This window comes from Nycticebus coucang, chromosome 19 (genome assembly GCF_027406575.1).
Source record: "Nycticebus coucang isolate mNycCou1 chromosome 19, mNycCou1.pri, whole genome shotgun sequence".
NCBI lineage: Eukaryota > Metazoa > Chordata > Mammalia > Primates > Lorisidae > Nycticebus > Nycticebus coucang.
This window is the reverse complement of record NC_069798.1, coordinates 10,071,997-10,087,924: the sequence shown is the minus strand read 5'-3', so window position 1 is coordinate 10,087,924 and position 15,928 is coordinate 10,071,997. Positions and strand designations below refer to the sequence as shown.

Here is a 15,928-nt window from a genome sequence, read left to right as displayed (position 1 = left end):
ATTACAGGGCTCAAGCAATCCATCTGCCTCAAATAGCTAAGACTACAGGCATGAGCCACCATGCCCAGTCAAATGCAATTTTAGCAGCACATCAGAAGCACTAAACTCTAGCAAAACTGCAAAATTACAGATGCAGATTTGTAATTGGTTCTCAGCAGTATTCAAATAACTAGGTTTTTCAGAACTTGTTTTCAAAAGGTGGTTTACAGTTCTGGATAATGCTTTGTAAATTGAGTGTACTGGGGTACTTAAGAGAAGACGACGGAATAAAAAAAATAAATGAGAGGTTAGTAGCATAATTAACACAGCAACCTCAAACTCTTGGGCTCAAGGGATTCTCTACCCTCCCAAGTAGCTGGGGCTACAGGCGCCTGCCACAACACCAGGCTATTATTTGTTGCAGTTGTGATTATTGTTTTAGCTGGCCTGGGCTGGGGTGGAACCCGCCAGCCTAGGTGTATGTGGCTGGCGCCCTACTAACTGAGTTAACAGGCACCGCCAATAATATCATTTAGATTCAAATTTCCAACTCTATGAGTGACATTATTGTGTGTGTGTCTGGGTAATATACCAATGAATACAACATACACATGTTGGCTTTCATTCACATTTCCTGGTTCAGCTCCTATAACTCTCCTTTCGGGAGAAGATAGGGAAAGAGGGGCTAAGACAACCACCAATGACCAATGATTTAATCAAAATCCTGCCTACACAATGATGCTGTAACTATCTCAAGGTAGATAGTGACATATTAGATGTGATTAGAGGACGCCTAACTTGTGTCCACTACTACAGAATCCAAAGAACTGCTTGACCCCTTGTTGAGCGGGAGAAATCCCCCACATACTTCTTGGAGACCAGAGCTCACAAAAGTCTTCTGTTTTGATTTCTGGTATGAAAGAGAGAAAATAGTTTGTTCTTTCTACAGATCACGTATTCCCAATATAACCATGAACAAGTTATCTGAACTCAATGAACCTCAGATGTCATTTCTATGACATCTCAGAGGTAGTTTAAGGAATTAAATGAGATGTTTCACATTTAGTAAGATGCACAATGCCCCGTACAAAGCCAACTGCTCTAGTAAGTGCTGATTGCTGCTATGTGTGGCCAGTGATCTTTGGTTCCCCCACCTCACCTCGTTAGTCCCTGCATAGTTATCACGAGAGGCCAGGAGGCCCTGCAATGGATAGTGAGAGCTAGAAATTTAGATGGGAAGACTGAAACTCAGAGAAAAAAGGTGACTTGCCCCCAAATTACAACTCTTGTTAATGGCAGAATTGTTACAAGATCCAAGCATCCAGACTTTCTGAAGTTCAGCACTCTTCTCCCACCCCAACCCTCTCCAGGTATTCGGCAGGGCCAGTTTCTGGGTTCAACCTCAGAGAACAAGGGAAATCCTATTTTAGCAATCTACAGTGCTTAGTGCACCCCTCCTGATCCTGCCACATCCCCCTCGCCACCCACAACCATTTGGATTCTTCCTTCCTTCCCACAAGCGGGCCTCCACTACAGGACCGTGACACCCGAGCAAGCAGTCACACCCGGAGCACGCATTCTGGATGCGGCCACGCTAGCGCGATCCTTAGAGCCCGCTGCACCCACACTCTGCAACCACCACGACCTCCTACCTCACTGCTTCCCTGGCCCGAAAAGTGCACGCCGCCATCCCAGACTCTCATCGAAAACAGCACCTAGGGGCTCACGCCTGTAATCCCAGCGCTCTGGGAGGCCGGGGCGGGCGGATCACCTGGGCTCACAGTTCGAGACCAGCTTGAACCAAAGCGAGACCCCTTCTCTAAAAGTAGTGTGCTGGCGCCTGTAGTCCCAGCTACTCAGGAGGCTGAGGCTAGAGAATCGCTGGAGCCCAAGAGTCTAAGATTGCTGTGAGCTATGAGGCCACCGACACTCTACCGGGGCGACAAAATGAGACTCTGTCTCCGAAAAAAGAAAAAGAAAAAAAAAAAAAAACCAGCACCCATCTAAACAGTGTTCAGGAAAGACACTCCGTCCAGAACAAAAAAAAAAAAAAAAAAATTCTCCTTTTCTAAGAGTCGAAGGGCGCCGCCACGTTGCTGTACGGAAAAGGGTCTCCGGGCGACTTGGAACCCTTGGGCCGCTCCTCGGCTCTCAGGCCGGCCGCACGCGTATCCTCAGAACTAACTTTAGAGGACCGGCCAGACTTGGCAGAGAACGGTTACACCGTCCGGGAGACGTCAGTGAGCGCCGCAACACAACAGGGCTGCTCGCGCGGAGTTCCGGCGCCCAGGCGGTCGCGGGAGAATTGCGCACGCGTATACTCGTCGTGCGTGATGGCGTCACACCGGCGGTGCTTTTCAAATTCGAACCGCCTCGGCGGGCGGAGGAAGGAGAGGGGGTTTTGATGAGTCCTGTCGTAAGTGGTGGACGGTTACGCGTTTTACAGAAATTCGGTCCCTGGATTGTGTCAGGAAACTGGAAGAAAGGTAACTAATGACATTGGGTTGACTTTGTTTCTGCAGAACTAATTCTGCTGGAGGGAAGCGATGGCGCCAACAATTCAAACTTAGAGGCCCCGGAGAAGTCGCGGGGCCGCGTCTGTGCTAGGCGCTAGGTTCACAGTCCTCTGAATGTCTGTTGGCGACGATTTTCCAAGGGAGAGGGGCGGGCCTGGGGGTCAATGAGGGGAGGAGAGGCTGGAGATGGGAAAATGGGGGGCGGGAGCGGGGACGGGAAGGACCGGAGAGGAACTATTGTTTGGGGTGTTGCTTCTGGATACTAGTGTAGCATCTTAGTGGCCGTGTGAGCAGTGCGTGTGGACGTGTTACTCTTACATTCTGAGAATACATCCTACGTGCAAGTTGGGAATGGATATGTGGGTGTGAGGGGAAAAGTTGAGTAAATGAAAAAGCTGTCATTGAAGGAGAAGGAACAGGCAACCCAAACCAAGAAAGAAAGAGTGTAATCAATACAAAAGATTAAGCCTGGATTTGAAGACTTAGTGTAATCAGAAAAAAAAAAAGAAAGAAGGAAAGCCAGGTCCTGGAAGCCAGGGCGGGACCTAAGAAGGCTGGGTGCAGAGATGAGACAGGATCACGGTTTGTCAATCGTGAGCATCCTAGGAGACAACAATAGATGTGAAGGGAATGGGATGTTAATATGGTTTGAAAGGGAGGCAGCTCGTCGACCAGGGAGATTGAAACCAAAAGGACAGTAATTGAATATGAACTGGGAAACAACGGGTCAAGGATAGAACAGGAGAGATTGGCATTAGGGCAAGAAAACGGGATAGCTCTATTCTCTGAAACCAAAGAGAGGAAACATTTTGAGATGAGTAAGAGAACTTGAGGTAGTGGCTAATATCAGGACTTTAGCTACCATGGATACCCTTGTGCAGGCAACAATCATACCTTCTTCATCTTTCTATCTCCTCCCCTCTCTTCTCCTATTGCTTAGCACACACTCCCTTGCGCAAGTTGGGCAGTTAAATATTTACATGTGTTGAATATTTTGAAATGAAGTTAAATAGATGTTTCCTACAAATGAAGACTTAAGCATACACGACCAAATAAAGATATTCCAGGGGAAAGGTTATCTTGAAGAAACACTGAAATCTGGCTGCCTTTCTATTTGAGGATAAATAGTTTGTTAATGTACCATCTTTGTCTGAAAAGATTTTTAATACTGAATTCATGAATGTAGGTCGTAAGCATGAAGCGCAGTTCGGTTTCCACTGGTGGTGCTGGCCGCCTCTCTATGCAGGATTTAAGGTCCCAGGACTTCCATAAACAAGGCCTCTATACCCCTCAAACGTAAGTGTCTCCCTTCTGGTTCTGACCAGCATGCTTTATCAACTTAAACAAATCTTAAAAATAGATAACACAAAGATATGAATGATGTCTTAGGTGAATCCTGTCTGTTCCCAGTGATACCTAATTTTGGATCAGTGAAGTCTAAAAGTGGGCATGATGTTGTGTGTCATCTCATTTGTTTCTTAAATTCCCAAAGCCAAGTGCTTTACCAGGCCCTCCCTAAAAGGACTGTTAATTCTTCTTCAGCACTCTTACTTTACTCCTTTATTCTAGAGCTATTTGAGCAGACTCTTCCACTGTAACTTTCAGTTACCTGAGATGTTTCCAACTAGCAAAGTTCTCAATCAAATCAGAGAAGTTGATAAGAATTTGTAATGCAGTAGCAACCTACAAAACACCACTTCACCTGTTTCCTCAAGATTCACTGGAAGTGTCCAAAAGAACATCCTATCATAAACCTTAGTTTTCTGCTATTAAATGTTTTTCTTCCGTTAAGAGAGGCTGTTTGTTATCCACTGTAGAGTTGTATCAATCCTTCTCTAATGTCTAGCTACATGTTACTGACTGTTCTTAAATTACTTGGGTTTACATAGTATGAGCCTCTGCCTATTTTAGAAATTTGAAATATTTATGTATTTTTCCTTCTGAATATTTGAAAGGGCAAATTCCTTGAGCTGTCCACATTGCTTACACTAAAAATTTATGCTTTGAACTATATTAGAAGCTAAAAACTCACCATCAGTGTTTCCTTGTCTATAATTTACATAATTTATGTCAAGTGCAGACATCTGATAAAGAGAAGGTTTTAAAATAAAAAATTCAAATGTGGCTATGATCCTATGATTGAATTTATTTTAAATTTGTTTTCTTTCTCCTTAAAGTTGCTTTCGTATATGTGCATATTGTAAGGTAATTGAAATCATAATGCAGATAGTATTTTTGTTCTGCACCTGAAAAGAGGAGATGGAAGTACAAGAAACTGTTACTGAGAACAAGCTAAAGACTTAAATCTACATAACAAACCTCTTTGACATGTTTTGTTACACCTTTCTTTCTCTTGGCAAATAATAAGCCAAGAACAATTTTAGCTAATGTTGCTGCAAAAAAATTGTATGGTTTTGAATTATTTTATAAGCAGTGGAGAAGAGGTGTTGATTCTAATATATTTCCAAAAGTCTTTTGACCTAAATTTTTTATATTTATTTTAAAGAGTTGTTTTTCTACATTTCTTAAAGGAAAGAGAAAACAGCCTTTGGAAAGTTGAGTATAAACAAACCCACATCTGAAAGAAAAGTCTCTGTATTTGGTAAAAGGTAATGATATTTTTTATTAGTTCTGATAAATGGATTCTTATAGCCATACATTGATGCCCTCAGAAAACAAAAATTTACATGGTATGGTCTAGTTTTCCTCTGTTTTAAACGGTTAAAATTTCTGGGCGGCACCTGTGGCTCAAGGAGTAGGGCGCCGGTCCCATATGCCGGCCAAACCCAGCCCCGGCCAAAAGAAAAAAAAAAAATTTCTGACCAGGTGCAGTAGCTCACGCCTGTAATCCTAGCACTTGGGAGGCTGAGGCAAGTGGATTGCCTGAGCTCACAGGTTCCAGACAAGCCTGAGCCAGAGCAAGACCTCCTCTCTAAAAATAACCGAACATTGTGACAGGCGCCTGTAGTCCCAGCTACTGGGGAGGATGAGGCAAGAGAATTGCATAAGCCCAGGAGTTTGAGGTTGCTGTGAGCTATGATCCTACAACACTACCAAGAATGAGAAAGTGAGACTCTGTCTCCAAAAAAAAAAAAAAAAAGATAAAAATTTAAGTTATATCTCCTTTAGATGGTAATTAACACATTCAGAACTATTAACTATTCATTGTTAATTCAGAATATGAACTGTTTCACTGTTACAAGTGAATAGTTGATTGAAATTCTGTATTTCACATTAGTAAATCATCTGGAAAAATAAGGTAATTAGCTAATTAATCAGGGTAGTTGTATAAGAGAGGCCAAACTAAAGAACTCGTAAATCCTCAGCAGTAAAGAATTTACAAGCAGCTTGCAGGGAAAAATGAAGTTTTGATGAACAGAGTTCAAATAGTAACAGCAATTTTTTTTGGTAACTCAATTTTTTGTCCAATAAGGAAAATTACTGTTCTGAGAATATTTAGTAAGCTACAATGGTTAGCAAATTGGGCCACAAAGGTGAGCAAAAGGACCATTACAAAGATTATTTTAATAACTAAGTGTTTATTGGAGAGGGGCATGCTATAGCCATTAATGACTAAAAAGTAGCACCATGTATATTTATGGTGAATCAATCAGGTACATAGTATAGGTATTGCATGACAGAAATGTTCCTGAGAAAAAGCCTGTGCAACCTATTTTAACATAGTATATATTAAAGGCAGCTTTCCCACAAGAAATAATGGCAAATGAAATAATTGGGAGTAAGGGAGCAGTCATAGGGTGATAAATAGAATAGTAAAAGGAATTCAGTTATTGAATAGACTTAGAGAATAGTTAGTACAGAAAATCTAGTGGCCTTGAAATGTACATGCTTAAGTATCGCATGTGTGTTGGCAGCATAAAGCACCACAGGTAGGTTTCCTTTTTTTTTTTTTGAGACAGTCTCACTTTGTAGCCTCTGGTAAAGTGCTATGAAATCATAGCTCACAGTAACTTCCAACTATTGGGGCTTGGCGCCTGTGGCTCAAGTGGCTAAGACGCCAGCCACATACACCTGAGCTGGCAGGTTCGAATCTGGCCCTGGCCCACCAAACAACAATGACGGCTGCAACCAAAAAATAGCCAGGTGTGGCGTGCGCCTGTAGTCCCAGCTACTTAGGAGGCAGAGGCAGTAGAATCACTTGAGCCCAGGAGTTGGAGGTTGCTGTGAGCTGTGATGCCATGGCACTCTACCCAGGACAACAACTTGAGGCTCTGTCTCAAAAAAAAAAAAAAAAAGAGTTTTAACTTCCGACTATTGGGCTCAGCAATTATCTTGCCTCAGCCTCCCAAGTAGCTGGGCCTACAGGTACCCGCCATAACACCCAGCTATTTTTTTAGAGATGAGGTTTTGCTCTGGCCCGGGCTGGTCTCAAACCTGTGAGCTTAGGCAATCCACCCACATTGGCCTTCCAGAGTGCCAGGATTATAGGTGTAAGCCACAGCACCTGGCCAACAGGTGGGTTTCTTTCCTCACTTCATTTTATATTTGTTAGCAGCTATAACCTCATACTTTTTAGTATTTTCTCTTTTCATCTGCTTTATATAAGAGAATTCTGTTTAATTAAATAAGAATGAAAGAATTAGGGACAGTGCCTACAGCTCAGTGTAGGGCGCCAGCTCCATATACCGAGGGTGGCGGGTTCGAACCCGGCCCTGGCCAAAGGGCAACAAAAAATAGCCGGGTGTTCTGGTGGGCACCTGTAGTCCCAGCTACTCGGGAGGCTGAGGCAAGAGAATCGCTTAAGCCCAGAAGTTGGAGGTTGCTGTGAGCTGTGATGCCACAGCACTCTACCAAGGGTGATAAAATGAGACTCTGTCTTAAAAAAAAAAAAGAATGAAAATTAAACTTTGATGTTTGGAGCTGATGTTAAAATTTAAAATATAAAATTGCTTTGAAATTAGATTTGACTGCAAAAGGAAATAGTAAGGAAATAGTTTTCACTGACTTTTTTTAACTGTGTTTCCATATAACTAGTGGACATGGATCCCGGAATAGTCAACTTGGTATATTTTCCAGTTCTGAAAAAATTAAGGACCCAAGACCACTTAATGACAAAACATTCATTCAGCAATGTATTCGACAACTCTGTGAGGTACTTTATATTTTGAAATATTCTAAATTATGTGTTCTCTTAGATGTTTTCCAGTAAGTTTCTATTAAGGAATGCTTAATATTTTATAAAAATTACTGTAGTTTCTTACAGAAAATGGTTATGCACATAGTGTATCCATGAAATCTCTGCAAGCTCCATCTGTTAAGGACTTCTTGAAAATCTTCACTTTTCTTTATGGCTTCCTGTGCCCCTCATATGAACTTCCTGACACAAAGTTTGAAGAAGAGGTTCCAAGAATCTTTAAAGACCTTGGGTATGTATATTTCTCATTAGTTTAGCAACATTATTAGAACACAGAAAAGAATTAAACTCAGTGAATTTATAAAAAGTTTGGGTTAGAAAAATAACATATTTTGGACAGCACCTGTGGCTCAGTGGGTAGGGCACCGGCCCCATATACCGGCCTCGGCCAAACTGTAACAAAAAAATAGCCGGGCTTTGTGGTGGGCGCCTGTAGTCACAGATACTTGGGAGACTGAGGCAAGAGAATCACCTAAGCCCATGAGTTGGGGGTTGCTGTGAGCTGTGTGACTCCATGGCCCTCTACCGAGGGCCATAGAATGAGACTCTATCTCTAAAAAAAAACAGAAAAATAACATTTTTTTTTTTTTGTAGAGACAGAGTCTCACCTTATCGCCCTCGGTAGAGTGCCGTCGCGTCACACAGCTCACAGCAACCTCTAAATCCTTGGGTTTAGGCGATTCTCTTGACTCAGCCTCCCAAAAAAATAACATAGTTTAAGATGATCACTGTGGGCACTATATGTAGAATAAATTGAATGAGGAAAAAAAACAACACAAAAATCAATTTGTTTATAGATTATTATACAATAATAGATAATAGAATGCTAAAGTGGTGCATAATAGAAAGGATGGCTGGATACCACAGACTCTATACAATAGGATTGAGGCCTGGTGAAAATTGGATATGTTGAAGTTGAAAGAGGGAGAAATGGATTCAGAAATGTGTATATTGAGGATACATAGAATTTGAGAGACCAAAAAACCTTTCAAAGAGAAGTCCATCATATTGGTTGAATAAATCAATATCTACAGCTTAGGGGATATATGGAGAAAGTAATCTACAGAAAAGAAACTAAAAATATATACAAAATGGCTCGGCGCCTGTAGCACAGTGGCTAGGGCACCAGCCACATACACTGGAGCTGGCAGGTTCGAATCCAGCCTGGGCCTGCCAAACAACAATGACAACTATACCAAAAATAGCCCGGCCTTGTGGTAGGGGCCTATAGTCCCAGCTACTCGGGAGGCTGGGGAAAGAGAATCACTTGAGCCCAAGTTTTTGAGGTTGCTGGGAGCTGTGACACTACGGCACTCTACCCAGGGCAATAGCTTGAGACTATGTCAAAAATAAATAAATAGAGCAGTGCCTGTGGCTCAAGGAGTAGGGCGCTGGCCCCATATACCAGAGGTGGCAGGTTCAAGCCCGGCCCCGGCCAAAACTGCAAAATAAATAAATAAATAAATAAATAAGGCTCAGCGCCTGTGGCTGAAGCGGCTAAGGCGCCAGCCACATACACCTGAGCTGGCAGGTTCGAATACAGCTTGGCCCTGCCAAACAACAATGACGGCTGCAACCAAAAAATAGCCGGGCATTGTGGTGGGCACCTGTAGTCCCAGCTACTTGGGAGGCGGAGGCAGTAAAATTGCTTGAGCCCAGGAGTTGGAGGTTGCTGTGAGCTGTGATGGCACGGCACTCTACCCAGGGTAACAGCTTGAGGCTCTGTCTCAAAAAAACAAAAAAATAAATAAATAAAAAATACACAAAATCGGGCAGCACCTGTGGCTCAGTGAGTAGGGTGCAGGCCCCATATACCAAGGGTGGCGATTTCAAACCTGGCCCCGCCAAACTGCAACAAAAAAATAGCCAGGCATTATGGCGGGGTCCCAGCTACTCGGGAGGCTGAGGCAAGAGAATTGCCTAAGCCCAGGAGTTGGAGGTTGCTGTGAGCTGTGTGAGGCCACGGCACTCTACCCGAGGGCCATAAAGTGAGACTCTGTCTCTACCAAAAAAAAGAAATACACAAAATCATTGGAGAGTAAGATGACTAAAGACAGAATCTCAACAAATATCTTCTAATCCAGTCAAGATTATGGGAACATGTGGAATTTTTATATGCCACTTCTTAATTAATTTAGCCTTTTTTTTTTTTAACTGAATCAAGTATTAAGTTAGCTTATTTTTTCTAATTTTTCATAGGTATCCTTTTGCACTATCCAAAAGCTCCATGTATACAGTGGGGGCCCCTCATACATGGCCTCACATCGTGGCAGCCTTGGTTTGGCTAATAGACTGCATCAAGGTATTTGATTTGTTGTTTTTTTCTCAAAAACATATTTCTGTTTCTTTCTCAATCTTGCTTTTGTATTTCATCAATATCTGCTTTAGAATTTTCATTTTTCAAAGCACATTGATTTTAAATTTTTAAACTGTTAACACATGTTACAAGAGGTTTGAGGAAGTGCCACGTGGGCAAGGAGATGATGTTGCCATAATGTTTTACACCTTAAAAAAATAAGAAATTGGGCGGCGCCTGTGGCTCAAGGAGTAGGGCGCTGGTCCCATATGCCAGAGGTGGCAGGTTCAAACCCAGCCCTGGCCAAAAAAAAAAAAAAAAAAAGAAAAAAATAAGAAATTGATTTCTTATTTTTCTACATGAAATTCATTTGTCTCCTTTTTAAATCAAGAAATTGATTTCTGGGCAGTGCCTGTGGCTCAGTGGGTAGAGCACCGGCCCCATATACCAAGGGTGACGGGTTCAAACCCTAAAACAGCAGTGGCAACTGCAACAAAAAGAGCCGAGTGTTGTGGTGGGCACATATAGTCCCAGGTACTCAGGAGGCTGAGGCAAGAGAATTACCCTAGCCCAAGAGCTGGAGGTTGCTGTGAACTGTGACGCCATGGCACTCTACTGAGGGTGACAAAAAAAAAAAAAAAAGAAAGAAATTGATTTCTTATTTTCCCACATGAAATTTATTTGTCCCCTTTTTAAATTAAAATCCATATTTACTGCAAAAAGTTTAGAAAAGGCAGAGTTATAATAGCCATGATCTCCAAGCTCAGAAGCAACTTAAAGCATTTTCTTGGCATATACTTTTAAAAGTACATTTTGCTGCCAGACACGATGGCTCATACCTGTAATCCCAGCACTTGGAAGGCCAAGGCCAGTGGATTCCTGAGCTCAGGAGTTCAAGACCAGCCTGAACCAGAGCAAGACCCCACCTCTAAAAATAGCCAGGTGCTGTGGTGGGTGCTTACGGTCCCAGCTACTTGGGAGGCTGCAGCAAGAGGATCGCTTGAGCCCAAGAGTTTGAGGTTGCTGTGAGCGGGTGACAAAATGAGACTTTGTCTCAAAAAACAACAAAAGCTAGCTGCTAATTCATGTATAGGGTGAGATGGACTCATTTCCATTATAGTTTTCAGCTCCTTATTGTACACCTTGGGCTCAGGTTGCCCACATAGGTCATTGTCAAGATTAAAATCACCAGCTGGGCATGGTAGCTCATCACGCCTGTAATCCTAGCACTCTGGGAGGCCAAAGTGGGTAGGTTGCTTGAGCTTTGAGACCTGCCTGAGCAAGAGCAAAACCCTATCTCTACTAAAAATAGAAAAATTAGCCAAGCGTAATGGCCAGTACCTATAGTCCCAGCTACTCGAGAAGCAGAGGCAAGAGGATCACCTTAGCCCAGGAATTTGGGGTTGGTGTGAGTTATGACCCAGGGCAACAGAGTGAGATGGTTTGAGAAGAATGGAACTTGCTTTGTTTAGAAGAATGGAACTTCTCAAACCATCTACATACTGAGCATTTATTAGTCAGCATCTTTCAAAACACTTCACTAACATTTCAAGTTGTCTCTGCTACATTGATTGGTTCCTTGATGGAACTCGTATTCAAAAAGAACATGAATTCTTGACTTATCCATGGTTTCACAAACATTGCACTAAAAAAACTTTTGAAAAAGGGCAGCGCCTGTGGCTCAACAGAGTAAGGCGCCGGCCCCATAAGCCGGAGGTGCAGGTTCAAACCCAGCCCCGGCCAAAAACTGCAAAAAAAAAAAAAATTTTTTTTTTTTTTTTAAATAATTATTCCTGTAATCCTAGCACTCTGGTAGGCTGAGGTGAGTGGATCACCTGAGCTAATGAGTTCGAGACCAGCCGGACCCAGGGTGAGACCTCATCTCTAAAAATAGCCAGGCATTATGGCAGGCACCTGTAGTCCCAGCTACTTGGCAGGCTGAGGCAACAGAATTGCTTGAGCCCAAGAGTTTGAGGTTGCTGTGAGCCATGATGCCATAGCACTCTACTGAGGGTAGACAAAATAAGACTCTGTCTCAAAAAAAAGATAATCACAAGCTAAAACATGCCTTTCAAAGAATGAGGATATACCTTCATAAAAAAAAAAAAAAGTATCAAAGTGAAATGTCAGAGATAGCAACTGCCAAACAGTACTTAAGGAAATTGGACATTTTATACTTAAAAATCTAATACAGTCTTTACTAATTTGGGAAGTAAAAAATAGCTTGTTTTCATATGTATACTTTGTGTTTTTATATGGTTATTTGTATTTCTTTTACATGCTTTTTTGGCCTATTTTATATTTCTTTTGCTTTTGCTATGAATTTCAAGCCTATGTTAATATATTAAACATTGATATTTTTAATAGCTTGATAATATGACAAGGAGGAAAAGAAAGCTAATTCTCCTTATTTGCATTTTTGTTTTTGAACTTAAACATTTTTTACAATTATAATAATTGCCTACTTTTGCCATTTTTTTAAATATTGATTTTTAACAGTGCCATTTTTTAGGTCAAAAGTGGTTAAGTTAGAGAAATTGACTCCTGTCTGTATGGTGCAAGTATTTTTTTCCCTATTTTTACTTTTGGGCTTATGTACTATACATATTTTGACTCTTCAGAGATGTGAGTTTTTATGTAGTCTCATGCAGTCTTTTCCTTTTATAGTTTATGAACTTCCATTTGTCATCACACATAACAATACAGTGTAGAAGTGTCATAACAACCAAGAAAGGCAAGCTTTAAGACAATTCTCTTCTGACACCTTTTTCCTTTTGTAGTTTCTGAATTTCCTGTCCTAGTTAGTGCTGGGATCTGTAAAACTAACACTTTCCCCATAATATTCTCTGGGCCATCAGCAAGCCCTTGAACTGAATCCGTTTTTATTAAAGTGCCTGCACAGGCACTGGATGGGTGGATTTTGACCTAGGAGCCATGCTGGTATGTTCAGCACCACTAATTGTCAAAATGGGAATGGAATTCCAGTGCCATTGCCCGTCAATAAAACAAATTATACTGGATTCAGTTTGTCTCTGTCATCGTTAGATACTCCTGTCATTAGAAGACGCCCCTCTGGTTTATCTGAATAGCTTATGATGGGAGACAGCATTTCCATAGTGATGATAAAAGAGCTTGTGCAATAGCTACTGTGGCTTTGGTTAGGGAGTGACCACTTGAGATGCCTCCAAGCCCTATTATTAGATTGAAATCCCCTTTTTCCTATCTTGCTTTGTTTGATGTGATGGAATTGAACACTATAGCCATGTAAGAATCCATGAGAGACTGCAGATTTCTTGTTCTAATTATCTTTCCCACTTAACATAAGCCTAGAAATTTAGCCACACTTAGGAAAGCCTTTTTTACTTCCTGATGTTTAAAAGAAAAAAGTTCTTGGGCGGCACCCATAGCTCAGTGGGTAAGGCAACGGCCACATACACCCAGGCTGGTGGGTTCGAACCCAGCCTGGGCCAGCTAAACAACAATGACAACTACAACAAAAAAAATAGCTGGGTGTTGTGGCGGGCACCTGTAGTCCCAGCTACTTGGGAAGCTGAGGCAGGAGAATCCCTTAAGCCTAAGAATTGGAGGTTGCTTTGAGCTGTGACTCCACAAACTCTGCCCGGGGCAACAAAGTGAGACTCTGTAGCAGCCCGTATAGTCTATGGCTAGGAGTGAGAGTTATAGGAAATATCCATATAGGTCAATAATGGAACACCTTGTAGAGATAAGGTCTCACTCTGTCACCCAGGCAGGAGTGCAGTGTTGCGATCATAGCTTACTGCAGCCTTCAGCTCCTAGGTTTATGTGATCTTCCCACTTCAGCCTCCTGAGTAGCTAGAATTACTACAGGGGTGGCCAATCAGGCCCATCTAATTTTTTTCTTTTTTTTTTTTTGTGGATATTGAGTCTCTCTATGTTGCCCAGACTGGTATTAAACTTCTGGCCTGAAGCAATCCTCCCACTGCAGCCTCCTAAAGTGCTGGGATTACAGGAATGCGCCACTACACCTGACCAGTTTTTGTGATTTTGTAGTTTTCTTTGTATTAAACTTTGTCTTTTCTTTTTTTGAGACAGAGTCCCACTTTGTTACCCTCGGTAGAGTACTGTGGTGTCATAGCTCACAGCAACCTCAAACTCTTGGGCTCAAGCGATTATCTTGCCTCAGCCTCCCAAGTAGCTGGGACTACAGGTGCCTGCCACAAAGCCCAGCTATTTTTTAGAGACGGGGTCTCACTCTTGCTCAAGTTAGTCTTGCACCTGTGAGCTCAGGCAGTCCTCCTCAGCCTCCCAGAATGCTTGGATTACAGGTGTGAACCACAGCACCCAGCCTGAACAACATATTTTTTAATCCAATAATTCCATGTGTTTTGTTACTATGGTCAGGTGTAGTGGCTCATTCCTGTAATCCCAGCACTTTAGGAGGCTGCAGTGGGAGGACTGCTTGAGGATTGAGTGAACATTTTCTTTTTTCTTTTTTTGAGATGGAGTCTCACTTTGTCGCCCTCGGTAGAGTGCTGTGGTGTCACAGCTCACAGCAACCTCAAACTCTTGGGCTCAATGATTCTCTTGCCTCAGCCTCCCATGTAACTAGGACTACAGGTACCCACCACAACACCCTGCTATTTTTTGGTTGTAGTTGTCATTGTTTGGCAGGCTGGGCTGGATTTGAACCCACCAGCTCCGGTGTATGTGGCTGGCGCCCTAGCCACTGAGCTACAGGCGCCAAGCTGAACATTTCCTTTTTTATTCTCTGTCTAGGGTTATTACTAAAAGAATGCTTTTGTGACTGTCTTTATTGAATTGCCTTATTGCTATTCTTATTCTCAGTTGATTTCTATTACTTCCACTGTTTTTAAGTGAAATAATTCTGATTTATCATTTAGTTATGTTTGAGGTAGAGAATAATATTTTTCATGTTGAAGTTTATCTTTTTTTTTTTTTTTGGCAGTTTTTGGCTGGGGCTGGGTTTGAACCCACCACATCCAGCATATGGGGCCAGTGCCTTACTCTTTTGAGCCACAGGCGCCGCCTGTGTTTATCTACTTTTATCAAGAATGATCTTTGAAGATTATCATAAGCTTTTGCAGGATCTTTTAAGATTATTGTTTTTCTCTTAACCCATTGATATTAATATATTCATTTACTAATAACCTCTGTTTATTATTATTCCTTTGTTATGCTTTGAATTGTTAACATTTTTTGTTTGTTTTTGAATTGTTCATGTTTTATGAAGTTTGATTTCTTCCTTCATTCTCATTATGCCTCTTTGCACAGATCTCGGTACATAATTAGTCCTTATTACAGTGTTTAAGTAATAATAATTTAGCCAAAACTACCATGTTTCCTCTGCTAATGATTATGAATGGTTTGTATATACTCCGAGAGCTTTATGTTGTTAGTCTTTTGGTTAGTGCTCAAAGCGGACTAGGGCATGACTTATCTCAGCTCCCTCCGAGTCATGCCCCACCTCTGATTTTTCACAGTATTGACAAGTGGTATTATGTTCAGAAATGCAACCTTTAGCTAAAAAAAGATGACTCAACACAATAATTCTTTTTAACTCTATATAATTTCAACCAAATCTTCACCTTAGTTCAGAACTTTTCTGTTCTTGCAGTAGACTTTTCTTTAGATCCTGGAGATCTGTTTGTTCTGTGTAAGGCTCTCCTTGAGTCTGCATGCAGAGTACCAGAGTTTTCACAAGGACCTTTGACAAGGCATCAGAAACTGTCTTTACCCTGGTAACCAGGGAGAAGATTCTATTGTTCATCTTGGATTCTGCCCTGCATGTCTTTCAGACTTCATTAAATCTGTCAACCAAAATCCTGAAGAGATGAGGTAGCGGGCAAGTTAATAGAGCTCCCTTGCATCCTTCCTCTGTACACAATAAATGTTACAAGTGCCTTCCACAGAAACCACATTCTTGTTTTATGAGTTCTTAATGCATACATGTTCTTTTTTTTTTTTTTTTTTGCCGTTTTT

General features: G+C 41.7%; 2 protein-coding genes across 6 annotated transcripts in view; one reads left to right on the top strand and one right to left on the bottom strand.

Moving 5' to 3' along the window:
- The window catches only part of METTL4 (methyltransferase 4, N6-adenosine), a 44,094-nt gene extending 41,833 nt beyond the window's left edge, over positions 1-2,261 (bottom strand). For 2 of the 4 annotated variants that reach the window (XM_053571178.1, XM_053571179.1), the window contains exon 1: positions 1,632-2,248. The gene's annotated coding sequence lies outside the window, so the exon portion shown is untranslated. Of the gene's footprint in view, positions 1-1,631 lie in introns of all 4 variants that reach the window. The other 2 variants (XM_053571177.1, XM_053571176.1) reach the window with 2 other exon arrangements.
- Positions 2,262-2,362: 101 nt separating this feature from the next.
- The window catches only part of NDC80 (NDC80 kinetochore complex component), a 41,979-nt gene continuing 28,413 nt past the window's right edge, over positions 2,363-15,928 (top strand). For both annotated transcript variants that reach the window (XM_053571174.1, XM_053571173.1), the window contains exons 1-6: positions 2,363-2,465; positions 3,682-3,791; positions 5,027-5,104; positions 7,491-7,608; positions 7,710-7,882; positions 9,850-9,952. In XM_053571174.1, the coding sequence (XP_053427149.1) occupies positions 3,691-3,791; positions 5,027-5,104; positions 7,491-7,608; positions 7,710-7,882; positions 9,850-9,952 (573 nt within the window). In that variant the 5' untranslated portion in view covers positions 2,363-2,465; positions 3,682-3,690. The remainder of the gene's footprint in view (positions 2,466-3,681; positions 3,792-5,026; positions 5,105-7,490; positions 7,609-7,709; positions 7,883-9,849; positions 9,953-15,928) is intronic.